The 13,794-nt window shown below is 39.7% G+C and overlaps 1 protein-coding gene across 2 annotated transcripts in view; it reads right to left on the reverse strand.

The window, feature by feature from the left end:
- The window catches only part of Virma (vir like m6A methyltransferase associated), a 64,869-nt gene that overhangs the window by 24,133 nt on the left and 26,942 nt on the right, over positions 1–13,794 (reverse strand). For both annotated transcript variants that reach the window (XM_085839498.1, XM_021159733.3), the window contains exons 8-11: positions 11,276–12,416; positions 5,715–6,203; positions 3,851–4,005; positions 2,188–2,270 (exon numbers count right to left, since the gene is read on the reverse strand). In XM_085839498.1, coding sequence (XP_085695624.1) covers positions 2,188–2,270; positions 3,851–4,005; positions 5,715–6,203; positions 11,276–12,416 — 1,868 coding nt within the window. The remainder of the gene's footprint in view (positions 1–2,187; positions 2,271–3,850; positions 4,006–5,714; positions 6,204–11,275; positions 12,417–13,794) is intronic.

Genomic DNA, 13,794 nt, shown 5'->3' on the forward strand with positions numbered 1-13,794 from the left:
AGCATTTATTTTTTAAAATGCAGACACCAAAAAGACAGAGTACAAGAAATGAAACTGTTTTTGTATTTAAAATCTGATTATGCCTTTAGTCCCAGCACTCGGGAGGCAGAGGCAGGCAGATTTCTGAGTTCGAGGCCAGCCTGGTCTACAAAGTGAGTTCCAGGACAGCCAGGGCTATGCAGAGAAACCCTGTCTCAAAAAACAAAAAATCTGATTATGTTTCCAAATACCAAATAGTTTTGTTTACATTTCATAGCTTTCACAGACTAACATTATTAATAAATTTATAACTTGAAATTTTTTGATGATTTAAAATATTCCAACTTCTAAGTCTCAGGATATAAGCTTTAAAAGCAAGCAAACCAACAAAGCAAGCCTGCTCTCCCTCACGGCTTCTGTTCTGCATTATCCTTTTGCCTTAACTTTTTTCTTACAGTTCTACAAATCACTGAGACAAGAAGAAATCGTCAAGTTTCAATATTGGTTCAACTGTATTTAGTGTATCTTAGGATAGGATTTACTGATAGGATAAAATTTATGGGGTAATGACTTGAAAGGACATGGTAGTACGTGACTGGTCTTAGCACTCAGGAGGTAAAGACCAGCCTAAGTTTTCCAACTGAATCCTACCTCAAACCAAAAATCCAAATAGAAATAAATACAAGGTTTATGAGGAAATCAAAACTTCGTTTTTGTTGTTTGGTTTTTTGAGATAGGATCCCATGTAACCCAGACTGGCCTCAAACTCACCATCCAGCTGACAATATAACCCTGTACCAGTGATTCCTACAGACCACCATACCCCGGCTCGTGTGTTGCAGGAACGAAAGTCAGGGCTTTGTGCATTCTGGGCAAGCACTCTGCCAACAGAGCTTCCTCCCTGGCCATGGCAGGGTTCTGGTTTTGAGGCAATGTTTTCTGATGCAGTCTCTGCTTGCTTCTCACTTGCAACCCTTCGCCTCAGGCAACAGTGCTGAGATTACAAGCATTCACCACCATCATCAGTTTAAAATGTTTAGTTATAGACAATAATTCAAGGCCTTTTCTTCTCTTTACCCTCTTTCTGTTTTGAGACAGGATCTCATGTAGCACAGGCTGCCTTTAATCTCAGCATTCACGAGGCAGAGGCAGACCAATCTTGGTGAGTTCCAGACTAGCCTGGTCTACATAGTGAGTTCCAGGCTAGCTTGGTCTACATAGTGAGTTACAAGCCAGCCTGGTCTACATAGTGAGTTACAGGCCAGCAAGGGCAGTGAGACCTTTCTATAAAAGAAAAAGGAAAAGCAAGCAAGCAAACAAACAAACAAAAATATTCTTAAGAGACACAGAATGAAAAAGACAAGGGAATCACTAAGACAAAAAGAGCTAAAGCAGATAGTACTAAACAATACTTTCTTTTGACTTCAAAAGAGGAAAGAATTGGTCAAAATATATAAATTACTTTAATAATATATTACAGCGGCAAAACCAAGGTGACTTCCTCTCTCAAATATGAAAAAAACACAGTGGTCATCTGCTAAACATAGGAGTAGCAGAGAATTCAGTCTACACTGATGTAGACGTGTTCATTATGTGCCTTCAGCCCCACTGGATGAAGTAAGAAAAAAAGGGGAGAAAGAGCAACCTGCAAGATTAATGATGAATAATTTTTTTCATTATCAAATACATATGAATTTTTGAATACTACTTTTACAAATTATATATTTTTACAGATTTCAACTTTTAATTTCAACTACAGTTGTCACTATCTAAAATTAACAACAAAGAACACTGGTCCACACTAGAATTATCTGGAATTGGCTACATCCATTTTCACCTAAATATTCTGAGTTACACTATTTCATTAACTAAAATTAGAATACTAGTAGCATTTAATTTCAAAGGTGTTTGTAGGACCTAGGAGATAGCTTTCCAAAAGTACTTTCCAAAATGCTTGAAGACTTGAGTGCCATCCCTGGACTCCACATGGCAGAAGAGACATCCAAACATAGAGTAGCAGGTTATTTAAACAGAGTATCGCATGCATGTGTGTTCATGTACATGACTACCTTCATCCATGCATCAAATACTATAGTCACACAGATCAATCAAGGTCGTGGTTTCTCCACTATCAAGAGGATAACTTCAGTATCATCTCCATGTGCCATCACTTTCACAACAATCGAAGCCCTTCTAACTTTTACTTACCTGTTTCACATATTCAATTAGATTTGGGATGCAGTTAATTTCAAATCTGAGGTTTTTCAGAGGTTCAAGCCATTTGCCAAGTTCTTAAAAACAAAAAGAATAATCTATATTTTTAAATGGAAGTATTTATTACAAAACTTTTCCCCCAAAAGAAAATATCACATCTACAATCATTTCAATCATCTAGATTTTACAAAAAGATAATCTCTGACAACTAACTCTTTTTGTTTTGTAAAGATAGGCCTCATGCTATATCCCCAAGTCGGCCTCAAGCTCGATCTTCCTGTCTCAACCCCATAACTGGTAGGAACACAGGGGTGTTCTTGACATGTACTTCAAAATGAAAATCGGGCCTACTGTGCTGATTTAAAAATACTCATGACTATTACTTATCTTATTTTCTTTAAATGTTTAAAGCTTATCCAATCTGCCTAATTAAAATAAATTTATTGCAAGTCAATGAAAACATTAAAACAATTCACAAATATGATTATAAACTAATATAATACAGCATTTATTTACCTATCTTTACTGCTGGCTGCAACCCCTGACCAAAAAAAAAAAATTTTTATGTACATATATATATTTCTAGTAGAATCAAACTATGCAGAGACATTTTATTGAGTAGCCTTTCTTCCTTTAACAAGAAAATGTATGGGGCTGGAGAGATGGCTCAGTGGTTAAGAGCACTGACTGCTCTTCTGGAGGTTCTGAGTTCAAGTCCCAGCAACCACATGGTGACTCACAACTATCTGTAATGAGATCGGACGCCCTCTTTTGGTGTGTCTAAAGACAGCTACAGTGTACTTACTTACATAAAATAAATAAAATAAATCTTAAAAAAAAAAGAGAAATTTTACTTTTGTTTTTGTGTATGAGATTCTGGGTTATATAAAACCTGGTCGCCATGCGCGCTCGTCATTGAGCTGAATCACTAATCTGATTCCGTCAATTTCCTAACTGTCATCTTAAGATTAACTATTTTTACAAGTAGTACAATGTGCTAACCAGCAGTCTTTTAAGTTAACTCAGAATAGTGCAAATATCTAAGTGTAGCAAAACACTCAAAAGCAAAAACAACCCAAAAACTACTTGTAGGTTCTCCTGACCATATTCACTGCCTATCTACCCTGATTAGCTAGACTGCTATTTTTCAGGACTTTTCAAGAAAAGGAAGGCACTTTCAAACCTTTTCATTTATATTCTAAAACACTTTATGAAACCTTAAGTTTTATAAACTCTTTTCCTAAAAGGCAACTCAAGAAAATGAAAATGCTTTGGAGAGATGGCTCAGTGGGCAAGGTGCATGAGGCTCTCAGTTCAGCTCCCTATCACTCACACAAAAGCTAGGCATGCTGTAAACACACGTCACACACCTCTAACAGCAGCACTGGTGGAGCAGACAGATATATCTCAGAGGCTTGCTAGCTAGCCAATCTAGCTAAAAATGGCAAACTGCAGGTTCAGTGAGAGCCCTTGTCTCAAAAAAATAAAGTGGGCAGCAGTCAAGAAAAGCATCTGATATCTTCTATCTTCAAGACCTATGTATGCAAACCACCCACACATAAACATACACACAAATATACTGAAGCAACAGTCATAAGAATTCAGCCTTTTCTCCTCATGTATCACAAATGTTAAAAAATAACTCCAGATACCATACCTTGCAATTTAGCATTATTTTCATCTGCTTTGCAAAGCTTCAAGAGAGATGCTGCGTGCTGTTCTAACATCTGGACATCACTGGAAGACTGAACCACCACCAAAATAAGTATGCATGCATAATTATAAGCTACTGACTTCTTAGACTTGGAATCGCTGAAATAAAATAAGGTTTTTAAATGTGGAGTATGAAAGTAATTTTTCAGGAATAATTTTAAACATTTTTCGTATGTTGTTTTAAAGAAATTGAGGAAATTGAGGAAATGTACAAACCAACATTAGCAACATCACCTAACTTCTTGAAAATAGAATGAGATTTTACACTTCACTTTCTTTTTTTTTTCTTTCTTTCTTTTTGTTTGTTTGTTTGTTTTTCGAGACAGGGTTTCTCTGTATAGTCCTAGCTGTCCTGGAACTCAATCTGTAGACCAGGCTGGCCTCAAACTCAAAAATCCGCCTGCCTCTGCCTTTAATCCCAGCACTAATCAGTGCTGGGATTAAAGGCGTGTGCCACCACGCCCAGCTTACATTTCACTTTGGATTCACCTGAAGAGAGTATCAGTAACAGTCATCCCTCAGTAGCTGTGGAATACTGGTTCCAGGACCCCTACAGATACCCAAGTCCATGAGGTCATCAGTACCTTAAATGGCATGTGCACATCTTCCCATCTACTTTCAGTCAACTCCACACGACTTGGGATACTTAATATGATCTAAATACTGTGTGAGTAGATGTTGCATTGTTTACACAATAAAGACAAGAAAAAGAGCTAAGTGCTCAGTGCACACAGTCTTACTATGTATCAAAGGATTTAAGGATGACTTCAAATTCACAATCCTCCTGCCTCAGCCTTCCAAGGACTGGGATTACAGGCATGCACTACCATGCCAGGCTCAGATGTATTTCTCCCATGTCTAGTTTTTTCCCTTGAGATAAGGTCTTTTTGATAAAGTATTTTTGATAAGGAGAGACTACTGATATAAAAACAAATTCATATATATTACAGTGGGAAGTAAAATGAACAAGAACAAACGAACAAGGAAATGTTCACAACCATATCTCATTAACCATGACATTAGGACATATGTCTCTCTGACCTCCTCCTTTAAGACCTCATCTACAATCGGATGAGATCATCTGCCGCCCTCACTTGTCTTTCACCACAAAATCACTAAGACACTACAGCTAGGCAGAAGCCACTGTAGGTCACCTTTCATGACAAGGAGTCACCCCATTGTGAAGGCAACTGGTTCCCTGTGTGTTACTATTCTGCATGATCATAAGGCCATGCAACCCTGAACGTGCCCGTCTTGTCTGCTTTCCCATGACATAAGCAAGGAAGCGAGCAGGTCTCTCTTCTCTCATGCTAAAATCCTCTGCCCTACTGGGCAGCTCTTCAATATCATTATCTCCCCCAACTCCCCCCACTCAGCCAAAGCACCCAAAATCAGAGCACCGTGAAGCTGGAAGAGCAGACAGTAAGACAGTGTGGGCAGTACCCTTAGAGTATATACTTCTGGGCTTTAACATTTCCTTCTCCACAAGACAGAGGGATTCTGTACTTATAACCTTTCTCAATACCAGGAGAAACTGAAAGAAGCTGGAGAAAGTGCACTGCGCTGCTCACCAGACACAACACAGAGACTCCTGTTATTCTAGCTCTTACCTAGCAAGTTATGACAAAACATATATAGATATATGTGAGTATATAGATAGGTAGGTAGATCTTAAGATACACATTCATACATACATTCATACATTACATGCGCCTGTGCCAAAGACACTTCTTTGGTAAAGAAACTAGCCTATGAGTGACCTAGATTCCTGATGTAACTGAGATTTTTAAAAGTAAATAGAAACTTACCCTAGGGCTTCTTTGGAATAGTACTCCATTAGAGTAATGAGACTTTGAAGGTTTTTGTCAAGGCTGAAAACATGGCCAACAGCTGATCTTCCCACAGGGTTAAAAGTAATCAAGTAAAGATTGTGGAGGGTGCCCAGGAGATCCGAATGGTCTGTTTCTTCACTGGCTGCACACCGCTGGAAATGGCTGAACAGCTCTGTGATGCACTGCAGAGTCTGAGTTGAGTCCTGCAGCCACAAGGCAAAGGCATCATCAACCCCATCAGACTGAAGGCCTTCCTCTTCGTCTTGATCATAAAGGTGGCACAGAGCTCGGATCAACAAGTTTGTCGCTTCATATTCTGACATAAAAAAGAGAAGGCCCTTTTGTGACTGTGCAAGAAACTTTAAAACATCCTTCGTGGCTTGCAGTACACCCTGATGGGCACTTGTTATTGGAATCGACAGAAGCAAGGTGACCAACTCCAGGAAGTGATGGCTGTGAAGATACCTGTGGAAGCCAAGTGACAGGTGTCAGGTAGGGGTAAAGCACTCGTCCCTTCCCCAAAACCACAAGGCTGTAGAAGGAAGCACCTGGACAGCTGTGATTACAGAAGCACAGCTTTTGCAGAAATGAAATAATTATTACAATGTGAGCACCAACTCTTTTCTGTGGTGTCATGTGAAAGCTCTAGATATTCAGCAGTCCCTCAAGAAATGACTGGAGACAGGTTTTCTTGTTTTTACTTAATCATGACTAATTCTGTTTCTCATTTCTGAGCCAACTACCAAATCCTTTTTCTCTACGGTGTCACTCTACTTATAGAGTACCAGTCTGTGTGAATTAGTGTATCCGGGGAATGTAAGGACTTAGATTTATTGTATGGTATAAGTTAGTATCACCAGAGAAAAATTACAAATTATAAATTACAGTATGTAAGTAGTTACTACTAAACACTGAATGTATTCATTTATTTATTTGTTTATTTATTTATTTATTTTTGTCCCCTCAATACCAAATCTAAGAACTCCTCTTTTGTATGTTGAGTCAGCGTCTCAGGTTGGCCTAAAACTCAATGTGTAGCCCAGGTTAACTTCTAATTCATGGCCATCCTTCTGCCTCAGTCCAACCTGATGGGGCTACTGGAGTTAGTCACAAGGCTCTGACTTCACAAACACTTCTCTTTTAAATAGGGGGGGGGGGGGAGGGAGATAGGGAGAGGGAGGGAGGAGGGAGGGAGGGAGAGAGAGAGAGAGAGATCAGAGAACTCTCTCCTTCCATTGTGTGGGTTCTGGGGATCAAACTGAGGGTGCCAGGTTGGTGTCAAATGCCTTTATTTATTGAGCCACCTACCGGGCCTAGAACTATATATCTTAGTATACAAAATAGTTTTAAAAGATTTATTTTCATTAATTATGTGCATGTATATACATGTAGGTGTCAGTACATGAGGTGACCTGAAGTAGCCAGAGCCATTAGATCCCCTGTGAGATGGAGTTACTGGCCTCTGTGAGCCACTTGATAAATGTGGGTGCTGGGAACCAAACTGGTTCACTGCAGGGGTGGTATGTGCTATTACACTCTGTGTCAGTTCTCCTGCCCCTAGTATACATAATTTTAGTAAGAGAGCAGTTAAAAAGTACCCACTACTATAAAATAGACCTAAAGACAACTTTTCCTATTATTTTGGGTTTTTTTGTTTGTTTGTTTTGTTTTTTGGTTTTTGGTTTTTCGAGACAGGGTTTCTCTGTGTAGCCCTGGCTGATCTGGAACTCACTTTGTAGACCAGACTGGCCTCGAACTCAGAAATCCACCTGCCTCTGCCTCCCGAGTGCTGGGATTAAAGGCATGAACCACCATCACCCGGCTTATTTTGTTTTTTAAAAACAGGGTAAAGGGGCTGGAGTGCTGGAGAGATTGGTCAGCGGTTAAGAGCACTGACTGCTCTTCTGAAGGTCCTGAGTTCAAATCCCAGCAACCACATGGTGGCTCATAACCATCCATAACAAGATCTGGCACCCTCTTCTGGTGTGTCTGAAGATAGCTACAGTGTACTCACATATGATAAATAAATAAATCTTTAAAAACAACAACAACAGGGTAAGGCACTGTAAACCCAGGCTGGCCTGATACTGCATAGACAAGGTTAGTCTCAAACGGAGCAATTCTCCTTTCTCTACTTCACAAATGCTGGGGTTATAATATGCCACCACGCCTCACTAAGCTCTTCTAAAAAATCAGTTTTTTAGAAATGATATCTAAAGAGTTTCAAGAAAAAAAATTTTTCCCAAAAATTCTGAGATGGGAAGGACTTTAACAAAGTTTACCTTAATGCATATTTGTTAACTTTGGGTTAAAAGAGTATTTTACTTTCTTAAATTTCAAAGTCTCATTTTCATGTGTGTAGTCACTAAACGCTTTCTGTAAATTGTTAAAATATTACTAAAAGGTAGATGAAAGGTCAGAATTTATATTTATCAAAAACTAAAATTGACTTTAAATGTTTAAAATTAATTTTTACCTTATATCATGAGTATTTTGCTTGCATGTGTGTGTGTACAGTGCCCACATAGGCCAGAAGAGGGCACTGGACCCTCTGGAACTGGAGTAGCTGATGGTTGTAAGCCACTATTGAGTGCTGAAAACCAAACCCAGGCCCTCTAGAAGAGGACAAGTACTATTAAGTAATGAGCTATCACTCCAGGCCCTAAAATGAGTTATTTAATCATTTCACTGCTCAAACTGGGGCTTCTAGAATATTCTTATCATAATATCCATGAAATTATTCTTGAGTATCATGGTATTCACGATAAACACCCTCAGTAACAGCTTTCTATGAACTCAGCAGTAACTCAAGATGACACAATTACCCTCAGTACGTCCTTAACTTCCTTACAGACTCTGCAGAGTAGTTAACACAGCACGTTCCACATGGCTATCTCTACAAAGACACACTTACAAGGTGGGCTCTTGGCCAATACCTGTGAACAAGATTTCAGAGTCCTCAATTCCCAAAAGTTAAGGATGGCTCACCATGTCCAAGTTATTTATGCAACCAAAACAATTTATGTAAATATCTGTTTTCTTTCTGGAAATAGAGAATTCTGGAATGCTACAATAGTGACTTGTTTCCTGAGTGCCAACTAGTTCAACACATACTTTCCACTTTGCAAAGATCTATACCAAAACACATCTTTTTTTCTTTTGAAGCTAAAGTGTCAAGTTTAAGTTAACTGCTAAAGAGCAGTTAACACTTCGCACTTGTCCCCAGAGGAGTCAAACAAGTTCCACACCAATCACTGAGGCGCTGCAGACGGTGACCAGGTTTCACCAGACTCTGGCTAAGGTCCTTATGCCTCTGGGCCCTTGCTCTGCATGCAGAGTCCTATAAATCCTGCTAGAAAATACTGGGGCTGACTTTGTGAACCCTCAAATATATTGTTAGAATCTTTCTATTACTTCAAAGTAATCCTTCCAAAATGCAATGCATCTTTTTCTAAGATTCTCTAACTCCTAATTTACAAATTCCTATCAATAAAACCACAGTTCCAATTCGTGCCGTGACTAGAAAGCTCTAAATGCTCTTAGTTCTTCCCATAGTCTCTCTTCTATCAAGTCTCAATGTTAGAGATTGCCCCTCATAGACTCTCCAGAGTAGCACAGTACCTGTCTTCCCTTCTTGGTACATACCACTATAAAAAGCCAAATATTTAACAAACAGCTAACTAGAATCTTCAAACTTGCTTATTTACTAATTGCAGTGACTTTTCTTTCATAATAACCTTGCAGCATAAAATTTTAGAACACTACTTTAAGTATATCTGCTACTCCAAAATAGTCAGTATCTTTCTTTTTTTTTTTTTTTTAAATCTATGAAATCAAGAAATGGATTTTACCTTTTTTTTTTTTAAAGATTTATTTATTTATTTATTATATATAAGTACACTGTAGCTGTCTTCAGACACTCCAGAAGAGGGCGCCAGATCTCGTTGTGGATGGTTGTGAGCCACCATGTGGCTGCTGGGATTTGAACTCTGGACCTTCGGAAGAACAGTCGGGTGCTCTTACCCACTGAGCCATCTCACCAGCCCAGTCAGTATCTTTCTAACTCCCATAATATAGCTCCAAGTCCCTAGCATAGCATCCAAGCCCTTAATTTCCTCTGCTATATCTATCTCCTCAGCAGCAGATGGAGTGGGGTGCGATAGCATTTAATGAGCAACTGTCTGAAAGTAGTACTTTCTTACACTAAGTACCTTCTGCCACCATCAGGACATGACTTTATCCCTACTTTATTAAAAATGAAATCACCAATAACAAGTGTCTCAATTCCTTTGGTATATTATTACAAAAGTAACGACATTTGCGTACTCACATGGTTTCTACTCTCCTGCCAAAATCAAAGTCTCCATATTTAAACTGAACTATTTTTTTAAGACTGGGCCTCACAAACTAGCCCTGGCTGACCTAGAGCTTGTTATGTAGACCAGGCTACCCTTTAGGTCCCAGAGATCAATTGCCTGTGCCTCCCAAGTGTTGAGCTTAAAGGCACACACTGCCTGCCATACTTGGCACACTTCTCAAAGCCTCTTCTCCTAGCAAACCCTGCTCCAGCAATTGAGCTCTTCCTCCACTTCTCCCTCCTTATTAGTTTTAAAATCTGCCATTCTTCCAGTCTATAAATGTGCTTTCCCATTCCAGAAAAATGAAATAAAAGGTTCCATTTTGTCCACAACATGTCTGTCTAGATGTTACCTTACTTCCTCATTTTATATTTTAAAAGGTTCTCACATAGCCCATGCTGGTCTCAAACGCACTATACAGCCAAGGATGACATAATACTTGTGATGTTCCTGCCTCCTCCTCCTCCTCCTCCTCCTCCTCCTGAGTGCTGGAATTACATGCTAAGCATAGAATCCAGGGCTTCTGTGAGCTAGACAAACACCTACCAACTGAGCTGTATCCCCAGGCCCTGCACCCTCAGGTGGGCTGGAAGAGCAGCCCACACTGCTGTCACATCCTCCACCCCTGCTCATCCATACTTCATCACCTACTATTACAGGCTAAAAAAAAAAAAAAAAGCATGTCAACCTCGCATGCTTCCTGATCCTACTTCTTCGCTGAATACTAACAATGACAAAATCCTACTATCACGTAACCAAGACTGATGACAGAAGCAAGTGATGACACCAAAGACACACTGTCAGGGCAACAGAATTGTATCATAACTTATGACGGACAGGAGTGGTCAGGAACCAAGGTTTTACAGAGAGCCTCTCCTTCCCGTGCCAGCCTTTTCTCCCATCTCCCAGGAGGTCGGCTGCTTTACCTTTGTTTTACTTACAGACAACTTAAACAAGCATTGTTATTGTTCACTAGCACCTATATTCCTAACTCTGCTTTATATGCCAACACATGCAGGCTCACTCAAACAGTAATGTATCTCTAAGTTTGCTGCTGAATACCTATTTTGAAATATCAACTATCCTTACATAATTATGTACTGCATATGAACAGAGAAAATCAAAGTCACAACATGAAATCCCCTGCAATGATTTGTGGTCAAAGCAAGTGTATCTTACCTAAAGAGAGCAGGGTATGGGTCATCCCTCTCTGGAGGCCCAGTAATCCGCGCTATTGTTGGAAAAGACTTAACAGGAGGCTGGATCATTGTATGAGGTGCAGTTTCCATTAAATGAAAAACCTCCTCTAAGAGATTAGTAAGCCTCTCTATTTCACCTTCACTTATATTTGAGGATTCCAAGAGATCCATGTCCATAGAAGCTTCTACTTCATTCTCATAATCTGGATTTGCTCTCTCCAGCACAGCATCTGTGTCATGATCAGGCTCACTGTGGTTAGGAACAGATGAAGTCTTCTCTGCTATATGGTCACCAAGTCTTTTAATCTCTGACAAGATTTCATAGAAATGGCATTTTTGAAGAATAGCTGAGCCAGCAGTGACAACCCTCACAGTCTGATCCAGAAGTATGAGTTCCAGAAGTTTTTGATAGCCACTTTTCTCATTTTGGGTGCTTCTTAAAAAAGCCTCCATTCCTTCTGTCATGCTAATGACACTGTCCAAAGCTTTAAAAGCATTTAACTTAAGGGAAGATGAGACATGATCAGCAAATAGGAGATCAAACAATACATTGATCACTCCTGCTTGTAGCAATTCTGTGACTCCTGGAGCCCCACATTCTGCTAATGAGGTCACTAGCTTGGTCCCAGCTTTGAGCTGTCGGACATTTAAGGCTATGGGCTGTCGAAAGGCTACTTGTAAATTTAAAGCTTGCATTGTCCAGTCTACCAACTGGCCAAGTGAGTCTTGTTTTGTGTTTTTCAATTGCAAATAGCTTAATCCTTTTATAATTAGACTTGGAATTTCTTCTAGAGCCGTCACCCACTTTGCACCCCTGTCTTCGTGATACAGATCTAGCAGTTCAGTTAATTTCACCGAAGCTTCTATTGCCCCTGAATTTTCTTTATCTGGACCCTGATCCTTCATTCTACTGATTTCAATTTCAAAAGTAGTTTTGTATGGACAGCTGAAGTACAAGAGTGGCGCCAGCTCCCGGTCATACGGGTCATACGTCATAGGTGGGACAGACGCCAGGTCTTCTGGAGTATATTCAACATCAAAGTTTGGATACTTGAATGTTTCACGTTCCAAGTCAGCAATTCCATCTTCATCACTAGAGATCTGCTCATAGCCATCGTCCCCTGAAAATAAGTTTAAATAGTATTTGAGCCCTATATCACTCTTATGACTGTATAATGCTGACTGACCAACACCCTGGTTTCATGGCAAACCATGCATCTGAACTTTGACTGATTTCCTCAAAAAAAAAAAAAAAAAAAAATTCAACTTTTGCTCCCCCCATAACAAGAATTGACAATACTTACACTCTGTAATAGGATAATTATGGATAAGCTTACTAATTAATTACTGTTATAATTAATTCTGTGATGACACCTTTTCCTGACAGAAATAGAATTAGAAATTCAAAACAACAACAAAAAAATTCTCTTAGAAAGGAAAAAATAAAGCTTAACCTTCTGAACCATTTAACTTTTTAAATTATTTTTGATTTTGTGGGTGTCTATGTATGAATATGCGCACCGCACATGAGTGTGCAGGGAGGCCAGAAGTATCAGATGCCCATGGGCTAACGGTACAGGCAATTCTGAGCTGTCCTCTGGGGATTCTGGGAACTGAACTTAGGTCCTTTCAAGAAGCAGTTCATACTCTTAACCACTGAGCCATCTCACTAGCCACTCCAGAGATTTTTTAAAATAAACTTTTTTATTTATTGGGGTTGGGGGACATGTGTCACAGCACATGTATGCAGCTCAAAGGACAACTAGCATGAACAGTCAGCTCCTTCTGCATATAGGTCCTGGGGACAGAAATCAGGTCATCAGGTTTGGCAGCAAAAGCCCTTACCTAATGAACTATCTATTGCAAGCTCAAGATTTAATTCTATTTATTTATTTCTATTTATTTATTAATTCACAGAGATTTGTCTGCCTCTGCCTTCTGATGCTATGATTAAAGGTGTGTACCACCACGCCCAGCTCAAGCTTATGTTTAAGAATTTAAAAAAAAAAAAAGAAAAAGCATGGTAAAGCTAAATCAGAGCATTACAAGCCAGGCATGGTGCCCAGTGCCTGTAATCCCAACACTCAAAGGACAGGAGACTGCACTGAGCGCCAGGCCAGCCTGAACATCAACAGTGTCTTGGGGCTAGAGATATGGCTCAAAGGTTAGCAATACTTGCTGCTTTTCCACAGTGCCCAAGTCTCATTTCCAGTACCTACATGGTGGCTCACAACCATCCTGTTCTAAGGGTCTGACACCTTATGACCTTTGTGGACACTGTACACATTTGGTACTCAGACATGCATGCAGGCAACAAAATACCTCTACACACAAAATAAAATAAAAGACTACCTCAAAAAAAGGGAGTGAGGGAGGCTGAGGAGAAGGCTCAGTTGGTAAAGAGTCTAGCACTCAAGCACAAACTCTGGGTTCTGATATCCCCGCACCCATGGAGAAAACCAGAGTAGAGGATGGGGAGATGGTTCAATGGAAGGCGTG

The sequence above is a fragment of the Mus caroli genome, unplaced genomic scaffold, assembly GCF_978045245.1.
Source record: "Mus caroli unplaced genomic scaffold, Mus_caroli_1 scaffold_6, whole genome shotgun sequence".
Taxonomy (NCBI): Eukaryota; Metazoa; Chordata; class Mammalia; order Rodentia; family Muridae; genus Mus; species Mus caroli.